General features: G+C 41.9%; 2 protein-coding genes across 5 annotated transcripts in view; both read left to right on the forward strand.

Annotated features, from left to right (window-relative positions):
- Window positions 1–1,511: 1,511 nt before the first annotated feature.
- On the forward strand, window positions 1,512–6,639 carry tlcd5b (TLC domain containing 5b). Of its 3 annotated transcripts, none has more exons than XM_081719053.1 (4): window positions 1,512–1,919; window positions 2,961–3,289; window positions 3,451–3,653; window positions 3,993–6,639. In XM_081719053.1, exons 3-4 carry the CDS (start codon window positions 3,458–3,460, stop codon window positions 4,517–4,519), a joined length of 723 nt encoding a protein of 240 aa, XP_081575179.1. In that variant the 5' UTR covers window positions 1,512–1,919; window positions 2,961–3,289; window positions 3,451–3,457; the 3' UTR covers window positions 4,520–6,639. The 3 variants fall into 3 exon arrangements, with proteins under 3 accessions (XP_081575179.1, XP_081575178.1, XP_026871694.2); XM_081719052.1 differs by having other exon boundaries at window positions 2,961–3,275; XM_027015893.3 differs by lacking the exon at window positions 2,961–3,289.
- Window positions 5,431–13,214, forward strand: part of arhgef12b (Rho guanine nucleotide exchange factor (GEF) 12b) — a 46,130-nt gene continuing 38,346 nt past the window's right edge. Inside the window, exon 1 of one of the 2 annotated variants that reach the window (XM_081719051.1) lies at window positions 5,431–6,876. In XM_081719051.1, coding sequence (XP_081575177.1) covers window positions 6,845–6,876 — 32 coding nt within the window. In that variant the 5' untranslated portion in view covers window positions 5,431–6,844. The remainder of the gene's footprint in view (window positions 6,877–13,214) is intronic. The other variant, XM_035526949.2, reaches the window with a different exon arrangement.

Genomic DNA, 13,214 nt, shown 5'->3' on the forward strand with positions numbered 1-13,214 from the left:
GTACATCTCCCTCGGGCCTTCTGGACCCATTTACGTCACCCTATTAATGGCCCTACCCTGTAGTGCACAGAGCTCACTTTAATAATAAAAAGGAACGATTAGGCTCGGCTTTTCGGTTGGAATTCTAAACAAAAGGAAAGCTTGTGTCCTGGCTTGTTGCTTAAGACAGCTAGCTAGCTCACACTCTTGGTTTATGGCTCTCTCTCTCTCTCTCTCTCTCTCTCTCACACACACACACACACACACACTCTCTCTCTCTCTCTCTCTCTCTCTCTCTCTCTCTCTCTCTCTCTCTCTCTCTCTCTCTTATTTCCTGCTCTCAGTTTCTGGCTTGAGCTTCGGCATCCTACTGAAATAGAAGCTGCCATATAAATAAGCTGCTGATAATTACAGGTGAAACCAGCTGCAATTACCCAGCTGTTTCACTGGTCTCTGTGCCCAGTGAAAACACTGATTCCAAATGCTTGATGGCATATAGTATATAAAATATTTACAGTGACAGTTTCAGTATATACACCAGAATTACTCCTCAAAATGCATGGGCACTCTATCTAATATACAGCATTCAAAGGCTGTGTGCCAGCCAGAAGAAGGGGGAAGATGCCTACAAAGTGTAAGATCCACTCTCCAGGCTGAGACAGTAAATACCTATGAATACATCCAAGCAATGAGAGATGGAGCACATTAAACAGAGAAGGTGCCATGCAGAATAAGTGCTTCCATGGAATGTACCACTGAGAGGTAGCAGAGGTGGCCGGCATAAGACAATCCTACCAATGGCTTGAAAAGACAGAACTTACAGACAGTGCAGAGGCACTAATCATGGCAGCTCCACATCAAGCATTAAGCATGAGATCAATTAAACAGGAATGTATCAGATCAGAGAAGACCCAAGATGCCGACTATAAAAGAACCTCTGAGATAATCCAATACCTAGTAGCAGGATGTGAGATGCTAGCAGGGAAAGCAAGATCAGCTGAATACCATAAATGTAAATACAAGAAATTGTTCCAAAATGTTTCTCAACAAACAGGTTGCATAAGATGGTCACATTTTAGTATCCATACTAACTGCTCTTATCTGTGAGTAATACTTGGAGAGAAAACTGAAGCAGTTAAGAAGTATTTTGACAGTTTTAGGAGAATATCTGTGGGAATGTTCTTCAAGAAAATGGTATAAAGCATTCAAAGCATCTTCATTGGTGCACAGCTGATAAAGGACCTCTGTCCGAAATGTCTTGTGCACTTTACTACAATTTTGAATGTTTTCACATCTCCTACTACAGCACGCAATACACAGTATATAGCAGTTGCACTGTGCTATGTCTACCCTCAATTCACGCATGTGACCATTAGCCTAGTCCAACATTTATCATGTTTGGTTTGGTTTTATTTCATTTTATTTTGATCATCAATGCTATGAAATTGCCACAACACTAGGGGGCGTACCTGCGCGTCTTGTGTCCGTTGTTTTGAGACTTTGGTCAGTTTGTGTTCTCAAATGGCGTCCTTGACTACAGCGTGTGTATTTTAGACTATTTAAAATCCGTGACAATGAATGGGGCTTTTGTTGTTCACAACTGTCCTGCCATTTTATTAGACATCCATACATGTTCGCAAACGAGAGCAACGGGTTTTTCTTCGCTTCCCTAAGTTACCCGTTAGTCGGACTGCTCTTCACAGGATCGCATGAGTAGCCTAAGCCACAATAGCAGCCTATACAGTAATTTACAATTTAGCATTCACATGTAACATGTTATACAGCCTGACTGACCTTTTTACAATTTACTATTTCACGAATTACTGTTTCATTTTAAACGCTGCGGGTTTAACAAACCCGTTTGTAAAGATATCCTAGTATTGAACAAAAGCTTGGTGCCACCTGTTCCTTCTGATCAGTCTCTGACTTTGAAACATAAGGTAAGCGCGGTTTTCTGTACTGAGAATACTAAATTATGGTTGTGCTGTCCTAGACGTTATATAAGCCTGTCATATTATTTATGTTACTTAACTATTTTATAAACAATCTGTGAAATTGTGACAGACCGTATCGCTAGAATGCAGATATAGTGATATAATTTGTAATTTAACATTTATATGTTAAACATGTCATTTAAGATTATGTAATATTTATGTAGCTTGAACTTTTGTTTTTGTTTTTAAATAAAGAATCATGGTGACGAAGTCTGCATACGTTGGCATTTTTGCATATCAAGTCTTACATATTTGTTAATTCTTCAGTCTTCTTAAATATATTATCGCCATGATTCTCATTTTCCTGTTAGTAATTGTCCATCTAATCAATATTGATATCAATATTAAGTAATAAAGTAGAGTAATAATTAAATCATTCATAAATATGTCAACTAAAGTAAGGAGTATAGGCCAAGCATACACTCTGCTATGGTAAACTTAGGTTATGGTACATCACGCTTTCAAGTCATTTAACAATGCTGCATTATAGCGTGTTTTAAGTAGTCTGTCTTCTGATGATAAAACCCCATTGTATGATTTGTTAGTAACTCAGTCCTCTGGGAGTAATGACTTTGCCTTGTCTCAGATTTTGAGTAAGGTGGATATGGACAGATACTTCTGTCCCCATCTACACACGTTTATCACGGGTGAAGTTCATGGTGGCTGTGAAGGAGGTCAGGGGGGTGTTATCCTGGTGGTTATATCCTGGGGGGGGCTGAAAAATGTTTTCTACTGGTCATATTGTGGTGCCAGGTGCCACATGTCATTTGTGTAATAGTGTCATGTCATCAAGGTCATATCTCAACTGCAAACACATTTTTCTGTCAGCATTTGGACCCCACCGGGCACTTCCTGGTTCCGAACCAAATTCTTTCCCCCGTGATGCTGTTCCTCCGCTCCGCTCCCTCCTTTCGCCCGCTGACCTGGCGTAATCTTGTTGATGGGATCTTGTCGGGGTGAAGCATGACGCGTTGGTTTCCTCCACAGGTCTCGCAATGCCACTGGGCCCGTGACCCGAACGCCTCCATCTTGTTTGCTGCCCTGCCAGGGTGTTGAGGCGCTAATCCTTTAAGAGGCTCAAGTCACTCCCGAAGCTCTGTGAGGGGGCAGAGAAAGGGTAGAAGGAAACACAGTAAGGCTCCCGGGGCCGTCACGCACATTTGAAGACGGGTCCTCGTGTGATGCCTGTCGGTGGGGGCTGAACTGGCAGTGAACAGCGAGAGAAGGCCGCTGAGAGCCACCACTGAAATGTTGGCCACAGCCAGGGGAGGGCGCCCAGCACAGCTGTGACCATAAACTGAGGTCAAACCTGACTTGTATGTTATAGACTTCTAGGGTAAAATCTTTGTTGAATTGCATGTACAATTAACTGTAATGGTACAAGGAGCTAAGGGGAGCTGCAGCTATCAGCTAAACACAACAAATGTGAAATAGAGAGAAAAATTCAAATCCACGACTATCCCATCCCCCCATCCAGCTTAGACATGCCACTTTTCCTGGTGGAGACGAGCTGTAGCCTGATTGCCTGGATCCTTCTATATGTGCTCCTGTGTTACGTGAACGGGGGACGGAGCTCTGAGTGGAACTGCCGGCTGGTCACTCTGCTCCATGGCATCCTCATCGTAGCTGTCACTGCTTACATCTGCTTCATCGATGGCCCGTGGCCATTCACACACGCAGGTGAGGGCTTTACAGATTTTTAAAAAAGCATCCATCAAACCTGACCAGTAGAGAGAAAACTTTACAGGCTTCTTTCTTTGGCACCAGACTGTGTGGTATTAACCATAAACTGAATCCAGCGAGAAGTTTGAATGTATTGACATTGTGATTGTATTGGATGGTTAGGAATTTGATGAAATCCCAGTGCTGAGCCATAATTCTCTTACATACTACTCAATGCAGGATTCCATTATTCGTGACATCAATTAATTAAAACAAGCACATTTTATGAGGTCATTGTGACCCTGGCTGATCTGAAGAGTGGCAGGGTGATGTCTCCCACTTCGCTCCTGTCTGCAGGCATGGAGAACACACCTCTCCAGATCCTCGCCCTGCTCCTCAGCCTGGGCTACTTCCTCTTCGACATGGCCTGGTGCTTGTACTTCTGTTCCGAAGGCCCCGTGATGCTGGCCCACCACACTCTCAGTATCCTGGGTCTCGTGGCCGCTCTGGGGACAGGCCGGTCGGGAATCGAGACGTGTGCCGTCCTGTTCGGCGGCGAGATCACCAACCCACTCCTGCAGGCACGCTGGTTTCTTAGGCAAACGGGCCACCACGAGAGCTGCGCTGGTGATGCGGTTGACCTACTCTTCGTCGTGCTCTTCACCAGCGTGCGAGTCGGCGTCGGCAGCTGTATGCTCTGCTGTGAGCTGGTCTCCCCGAGACCTCGACTGCTGATGAAGTTTGGTGGGGTGGCCATGTACACCCTCTCCTGGGTCTTCATGGTGGATGTAGCGCGATTCGCTTGCCGAAAGACTCGCGCCAGGTACAGGCAGTGGCAGGAGTGGCGGAAGGTCAGCAGTGCTAATAGATGTGCTGGGGAGTGAAGCGGTGAAATGAGGACGTGGACCGCAGGGAACTCTTGTTCTGCGTACTTAAATGCATGAAATACATGGCCTTTTATAGCAGTGTGAAATAACATGCAGAATCAGACACTATGAGAGGTGGTGGGTGTTTTCAAATGTTTACTTGGCTATTAGTCTGTAAAATATATATAGGTGACTTTGTCTGTATAATGTTAACAGGGCTTTACTCGCTTGTGTTCCAACTACTAGGCTAAGAATTTTGGACCCCGTTTGGCCCTGGAGTCTTGGCGCAGAGCTATGCTCAAAGTCACCACGCGATGGCGTAAATGTTCTCTGTAAAGGTCTCCACAAGCTATAGACTACAAAATAAGTGAAAGCTTTTATAAATGTAATATTTATTTTAAAAACGATCAATGTATAATATTTTGATTTTGGGTAAAATAATTTAAACATTAATGTATTTAATGCGGGGCAATAGTGCCAAAACCAGTAGGCCTGGCTATCTCTAGAATAGATGTAGAGGGAAAAAAGACTTATTAGGATATCATTCAGTGAACCAACCAACTCAGTTACGGGAACACATATTTTAAATGATTTTTTTTCCCAATGATATCTCGTAGAAGGTTTTTGTTCTCATTGGTTTACTTATATTTACACTAAAGTGAACGTGTGAATCACGGACCAAAATAAATGTGACACTGCTTAGAGTTTAAGTCGGAACATATTGGTGAAGATTGTGGTTTAGGGATACATGAAGGAGCATCTGCTGTGAATTAGAAATTCGCACCATTCTATGTGCATTCTGGTACAAAATGACATTAGATATTGTGAAAGGTCAGTGACTACCGCAACACACGCACAGCGATTATGCCTGTGCGGAAGAATACAGCACTAAAGGGAGTGAGTCGCTTTCTAGAGCGTAGGAATCCGGGGATGTAATTTTGCCGAAAGTCAGGAATTATGTGCATTTTAACCATTTTCTTCACTGGTTTTTATTTGAGTCCTGCGGAAAACTGACACTTGTGGCATAATATGCGGTGTCCAATTATCTGCGCTTTGACAGGATAGAATTCTAAAACAACGAATATTGGCGAAAAAAGAAGAGGAAAAAAACTACTGAATTTCGAAAAACATGGAGACAAGGAGGGGAAGGACCTGACTAAATGACTAAACCCAAGTTTCCAGCTTCAGGATAGCACAGAAAAAAGAGAAATCATTTTGTGATATGTAGGACAGCGTTTCGCTTTAAATGTGATTGTTTTATTGTTGCTTTGTTGGAACAAAGACGTTTTGAACAGGATTCCTGAATTAGGAGCCTTCCGCTGCTCGCGAGGAAGCTCGTCCTAGTTTACATCAAAGGATCCTAAAGTTTTCTGACGATTTTCCCTTCCTTTTTCCCCCGTGGAACATAGTTTTGGAATTTTTTTAATTTGGAAGATCTAGTGGAGAAATGACAATGAAACCTTCAACTTCGTAAATGTTTTGAACTGGGAATTACATACGGAGTATAGACACGAATGGACACATTCTTTCCGAGGGAAAAGTCCCGTGCCATTCAACCGAGCGAGAGGCCTAAACGGAGCGAAGATCGTATCGGTGATCAATTGCGGTATTGCGGTGCTAATTCTACCGATAGTTTGTGCCCCGTTTTCTACTCCAGCTCATTCACATTGACACGAGGGAGGGATAAGTTTGGGAATGCCGTGGGGTATGTTGTAGATGATCGTCGGGTGCTACAAAGTAACCTTTGGGATGATAGATAGAAATTAAAGTTTCTGACGCTGCTTTAAAAACGGGACTACTGTTATTGTAGGACATCAAAAATAACGATAGATGTACTGGGTTTGTGGGGAGTAGGTTAGCGCTAGTCTCCGTGGTGTTGACAAAGACGACGGTAGCCAGTGAGCAACTAGGGAAACCTGTCGTGTAATGTAGTGGCATTTGCCTTGGGGAAAAGTATATGCTACATTGGCATTGATTCACTGTAGGCAAGTGGCAGGCATGAACGGTTTTGTATGACTACTCTGGCCATCTAGTGCAGTAGCCTGCCCTTTAGTGTGATTCCACCGAGCACTACTGAATATTTACATCTTCTTTCCAACGCTTTTGTTCTTGTCTGGAAGAGGTCTAATGACACATACTACCAAAACGAAAAACCAGCGGAATTGCACAACAAACTGAGTTTTCTCTCCGTGTCGAGGCATTCCCACACGTTTTTCGAAGCGCGGTTTGGATTGTAGTTGCCGCCGAACTGTTGACGCTCATCTTGTTGGTATACAACAGTGATTTACCTTAATAAAATGCTCGTTGGATAAGACGTGAGGAAAACCAAGAAACCGAAGGCCAATGAGCGGCTCACAGTCCACGATAGCCGACAGGTAAATTTAAATCTGCATCTACTGAACTGTGCCTGTGCATTTAATTCGTTTCTCATGTGCATCTGACGCTTTATCTCACATGAATTTTATGCCTCTGCCTTCACGTTCCTAAGGTATGGTCACAAGACAGATGGCCTCTATGTCCTCAGTATCATATTACTCTCTTATTAAGACGTGAAAGACAGTCAAAAGATGCTAGATTAGTGGTCTGTCTCCTATAAACCTTTTTCTTTAGTTTAACTAATCGTTACATTATACAGCATGCCTCTCCCAGTCTCAGAATACTCGTAAAGTGGTAGAAAGTCGGAAAACAATCGAAGATTGTAGCTTTGTAAAACCCATAAAGGTTATGAGCATGAAATGTGCATGTGGAGTCTAAAGACTTAATATGTGATTTTCTCTGGTGGAGGGTGTGTGAAACAGCTGAGCTGTTCCACTGGAGCCTTATTACTCTTGAATGAGTCACCTGTTGAGATGAAGGAAAAGAACAGGTGTCACAAAGTGACTTCAGTGTACCAAATTCTATGTTTTACTTAATGGGCCCCATTTTGCATCTCCTTCGAGCAAGCAATAATGATTCTGTTAAAGATTACACAAAGAAGGCAGCAATAATTGTCTGAACTGGAGGATTGTGTTTTGACTGAAAGGTTCATGTGTGTGGTCTGTTGAAGGGTCTTTACTTTTGTAGTCACTTAATGCAAAGCTGTTTTCTTATTTCACGTGAAGAGGCAGGGTGTTCAGGATATCCAGTCACTAGATGATGTAATAATTCAATCACAGTGTGTAGAGATGATTCGGTTACATGGCCCTTGTTTGCAGCCCACAGCATGTGACGGAAGATCCGCAGCCTGATATGATCAGTGTACTGCACCACGAACCACTGTTTGTTTGGGCAGTGTAGCTGTTCCTTAGAGTATTGCTTCACTGCATGCATGCGTCAAATACATACATATATATATTTAAAATATCTATCTTTTTTTTTCTTTTTTTTTTCCTGAATCTCGTGTCTTACCAAGTAGCTTGCAATATACACACACAGGCACACACAATGATACATGATGCTTAAAAGAACAAAAACGCAGGTCTGATGGGTAAACCAAATGCTGTTGTCATCTTATCTCTCTCTCAACTTGTACAGTCTGCATGCAGATAAGAGTGGCACCATACACATGTGCAGGTATGTCTGAGGAGCCAAAAGCACTGTTTGTCATTTCTCCCCAGCAGTTTCAGCCCACTTATTAGTGGGTTGCTTCCACAGTGTCTCGTTCCTGCAAGTCAGGTTAATCAACATATGAGCCATATACACGTGCATATGTTCTTATATACATGAGAAGTGTGTTATAATTGCCACACTATAAGCTAATGCTTGCAGGACTGAGGGCAGCCTGCCTTTTTTTGCTTTTCTTTTTTTTAAAAAGCCTGTGCGAGTGTGAGTGCCTCCTGCTCCTAGCCAGACACCCCTGGGGCACTGGGACTCTGTTCGTGAGGTGATCGTGCCTGACAGCTAGCCTGAAGAACACACCCTCCTCTTCCTGCTGGTGCCTGTGTCTGTGTGGGAAAAAAACCTGTGCAGTTCTCACTATTGGGGAGCAGTTGAGCAGGCCTTGTTTACATGTGTCTGGCAGTTTGTCAGAGATTTAGTAGTTGTCAGCTTGGTCAATTATTTGCCGTACAACAGCTGTTTTTTTTTTTTTTGTTTTTTTTTTTTTTTTTTTTAAAGCCCATTCATAGTAATGTTACTAATAGGGATTGACCACTTGTTCATTCCCTATTAGTAACATTACTAAGGAAGAGGCCACTACCAGTACACAATTAAGATCATCAGCTCGTTCATGTTTGCCAACATTCACTGTTAACTATGATGGCCAATTTGTACGTAGGATGAACTCTTCCTTGAAACCCAATTTGCCCATACTGTACTGCTGTTATCACACAAACGTTTAAAGATCATTTAGTGGCATGGCTCTGCTAATTATGTGCAAACTGCTCAAACCTCATTAAAATTCTGGGAGCCACTTGAGCTGGAAAACATTTATTTATTTTTGCTAACTCCACTCTGAAAGTCCTCCCTTTCCACTAAATATTCTCTTTCCTGGCTGTCAGATTTGCAATGCCATTTAATGCACTTATTGTTGCAGTAATATTTGCCATATTGGCAAACTATATCCTGTAAATAACTACACTGCTTTTGCGTGAACATTAGTCCTTTTGCCCGGTGCTATCGGTGTGTGTGTTGTGTGGTCTTTGTGCTGAATCTGGTGATGCATAAAATCATTAGTCTCATTTGACCTTTTCTTTGCCTTCTTTGATATCTTGACTGATTCTTTTATCAAGGGAAAATCTCACTCTTGTTCTAAAAGGTCCCTTACCCCAATTGTAAGACATTAGCCAAGACACATTTGACATTCAGATTTTCATTATTTTGCATTGGTATTGCGAGGCTAACATGGTTAACATGGTTAAGTCTATACCGACCACTTACCATAAAACTCATTACACACTTGCCTCATCAAATTCTTGTCCAGTACAGACAAAAATGTGTTGCTTAGCTAAAATAGAAGTAATGTATAGCTTGATGCCAGAATTTTGTTTATTGTAATTTTGTTCCTTTTTATTGATTAAAGGTATGTCATTTATTTCTAGAAACCTCATAAGCAAATCTGTTTAATATTACAGCTCGGCAATACTTGGAAGCAAGTGTTTAGTGGATTTGCTTTGCAGTTTGTACAGTGCTTTATTTGTGGGTATAAGTATCCCTTCTTACTTAGCAGCTAATTTTTTCTTGTAGCTCAAGTGCAAATTGATAGAAGCGGCAGTTGGACACCAAACTTGTGTAATCAATTACATTTGGAATAAGGGGCAAATTGTGTAAATAATATTTTTGCTGAAATGTTCCTTTGGAGCCAAGGGGAGTGTTTGCTTCCTTCAAGAATTATCTTGAGATTCTCTTGCTTAAAAGAACCACACATGGTTTCTTGCATCCACTGACTTCATAAAATCACATAAATACTTCTCTGCTTTTATCTGTTTCTTTATTAAATAATGCATCTGCCAGTACTGGTGCTGATTTATGTGTTTTCTACTGGAGGTCTTTTGTTGCTGGTTGGATTTGTAAGGCTCTTTAGTCTCTTCAAAGAAAAAACAACAGCAGTGCAGTAGCTTAAGCTACAGAGTGCAGACTGCTCATGTCAGCTAAACCCAAACCAAATGTCCATTATTTATCTCCTCTGTTGTCCAACAGATGTTAGGAAGTCAACAGACTGTTAACAAAGTGTTGTTTGATAGGTTAGTGGCTTGACTGAATGCAGCCATCCCTTGGCAATTTGCTGAGATTTGGGAGAAGGCTTTCAAACTAATATGTACAATAGATTGCTATAATAGCTTGATTGTTGGAATTAAAAAAACAAAAGAGACACTACTTGCTTCTGAGATTAGTATCTTGCTGTTTTGTTTTGTTTTTTTACAGTTGCTAATACGGTTAACCCTTTCCTACACTTAGCAGCAGGTGCTTTTATCCAAAGCACCTTAGTTATGACTGAATACAACTTGAGGGTTAAAGGTCTTGCTCAGGGGCCCAACATTGATACATGGTAGTGCTGAGGTTTGAACCAGCAATCTTCTGATTATAAGTCAAGTACCTTAACCACTGAGCTACAACGTTTATATGCTAAGTGATGGTTCTTGAGCAGTTGCAAGTAAAGGTAATGTTGGATGATGAAACTGCTCAGACAGGAGCTTGGTCAGTTCAGTTCAGCCACATCAGTTCCATTTTATTTGTACATCCTAACATGCCTAACACTAGGCATTGGGGCTAATTAATCAGTGACAATATGTTGTTATTTAACTATTTCTAATGTGGTTAATTAATTTAAAACAGTAGATAAATTGACTTCTGAGCATACTGCTAAAGTAAACGCTCCATTTCTTTTGACAAACTACCAATTTTGTATTTGAGAGAATTTTTCTTTTAAAAATAGAATACTTTTTATTTAATGCCTTTCATGTTTGTCACACTTTCATCCATCTCTCATCAGCTTTTATTTTTATTTATTTATTTTTTAAAAACACTAGGCTATTCATTAGATTAAGTGTGTGTGTGTGTGTGTGTGTGTGTGTGTGTGGGGCGGAGGCGGGGGGGGGGTGTGCATGGGTACATGCGTGGGCAATATATAGTTATATAGATTGCAAGACCAGTCACAGATATCGCCTAGCCCTGCCAGTTTGTATTGTGACTTCAGCATTGTGATGCGTTTTGTACCCAGTGTAAATAATTGCCACAAATTGCACTGGAAAATCGTTAACCTGTAAGACTTTAGTGCAAATTAGGCCTCTCATTTTGCAGCTATTAAACAGAGATCTTATGAGCTGGATGCCACTGGGAAGCCCCAGAGAGCTGAATGAACGCAGAAGACAGGGCCTTGCTTCGTTCTATTTGTTGCAGCGTTTCGCTGATCTGTGTAACTTTTTTTTTTTTTTTTTTTCTCCCCCCCCTCCCCTTTTACCCTCGAGGCCCACTCAGGAAGTGGTGACATCACTGATAAACAATGTCTGTCGGCCTAGTCGGGCCACCAGCCCTTCCTGACAGGGCTGCAGGCCACCCCTAAAGCATGCTGGGAAGGGAAAGAGCCACACCATCCTTCCGTCAGGCATTATGGCTTTGCTGTTAGATGAGTCCTCATGATGAAAGCGGAATATGTTCTATGTACTTGAGAATGTGCTAATAAATTTACACCATATATGCCCATGTAGGCTGTCTGAAATATTACTGCTAATAATGCTATATACAGATTGGTCTGCTTGTGTCAGAACAGGGGTATCCATGACTTAGAAAAGTTTGTATTGAATTGTGATGTTTGTTGATATCGTGATATTGGATTTTGTGATTTCTGATACTGCAGTACCGATACTACCATACTGACATTGCGGTACTGGTAATTTGGTTTAATGTATTGCCTGGCATAGCGCAGTTTTATGTTGCAGTATTACTGTAATATATTACTGCAGGAGTGCCTAGCTGACCAGCCAAGCACAGGCACTTTCACTGCTTGACTGATTTAAAAGGGGACTGCAGTCATGTGCTTTAGGGGATAACCTACGTTTTAACAATCGACAGATTGGCATTTTAATGATCCAATAGCTTTTTAGTCTTTTTTGAAATATGTTCTTTTTTTTGGTTTGTTTTTTTCTAGAGCCTTTTTGTGTGTATGACTACCTACCCATTGCTAAAATATGCATAAATAAGAGATCCAAGGGACTTGATTGTTGGTGCTGAAGCTTCTGTATTGAAAGGCTCTATCAGAAGTACCACCCAGAATAGCTCTTGAATTTGATGCGTCTTTCCTATATTTCAAAGCATTTGAAATGCTTTACTGTCGAGACTTTTATGACGGTGTTGCGAATGGCGGTCTGAAGAAATTCTGGCCTACCTAGATGGCTTGTCTTTGTCCATGCCATGAAGCCCTATATTGCCACTCCTCGTTATAGCAGTCAGGCAGCAAACTTGGAGTACTAGGACCCAACAGTAGCCTGTCTCGTGTATTATTCGACTCCTCTAGATGTCACATCACCTTTCCACAACTCTGAGCTGTAAGCGAGAGCTTGTCATGGAAGTGACTTTCTATAATAGCAGGTCCTTCTTACTGTGACACTCGAGCCCAGAATAATCCTGCCGGTCTAGTCCGTTGGGGTCTTTGTCAGGTCGTTTTTTCAGACTTAAAGCCATGTGGCCGCCTTTCTGTGCTTGCCACATGCACATATACATGCACATACACTTGCCAGTTGCAAAAAGTGTGGCATATGTATGGTAGCGCCTCTGCACAAATGAGCTGGAGCTGAAGAGGTTGTAAGCATTTTGTGTGACTAGTGTGGTGTTGGTGTCTGGGGGTGACGAAGCCAGGCTGGACCTGCCAGTGAAGGCATGCTTTGGTTGTTCTTTTTGTTCAACTGATGGCCACCTTAGTCAGCACATTGTTTTTCTTTTTGTTTCCATTGGCTGAGACTGAGCGGGTGGTGTTTGCATCTGTTTTGTGCATCCATGCGCCTGTGTGTGTGTACGTGTGTGTGTGTGTACGTGTGTGTGTGTGTACGTGTGTGTGTGTGTGTGTGTGCAGGAGGAAGAGCGATGGAGAGGGACTGCGAGTCTTAGCCTGAATAAGAGTGCAGGTGCAGGATAAGTCAGTGTATGTAAGATAACACCACTGTTGTGAGATCATTTTGAGAGATGACATCATGGTTTTATTCGTCAGTGACACAACACGATTACAAAAGTGTGGTCCTCACACTCATACACACATGCACTTTTTTTATGTACAAGAAACAATAAGATTTGGCAAAAGCAA

The sequence above is a fragment of the Electrophorus electricus genome, chromosome 8 (genome assembly GCF_041902795.1).
Source record: "Electrophorus electricus isolate QZ-2024a chromosome 8, ASM4190279v1, whole genome shotgun sequence".
NCBI lineage: Eukaryota > Metazoa > Chordata > Actinopteri > Gymnotiformes > Gymnotidae > Electrophorus > Electrophorus electricus.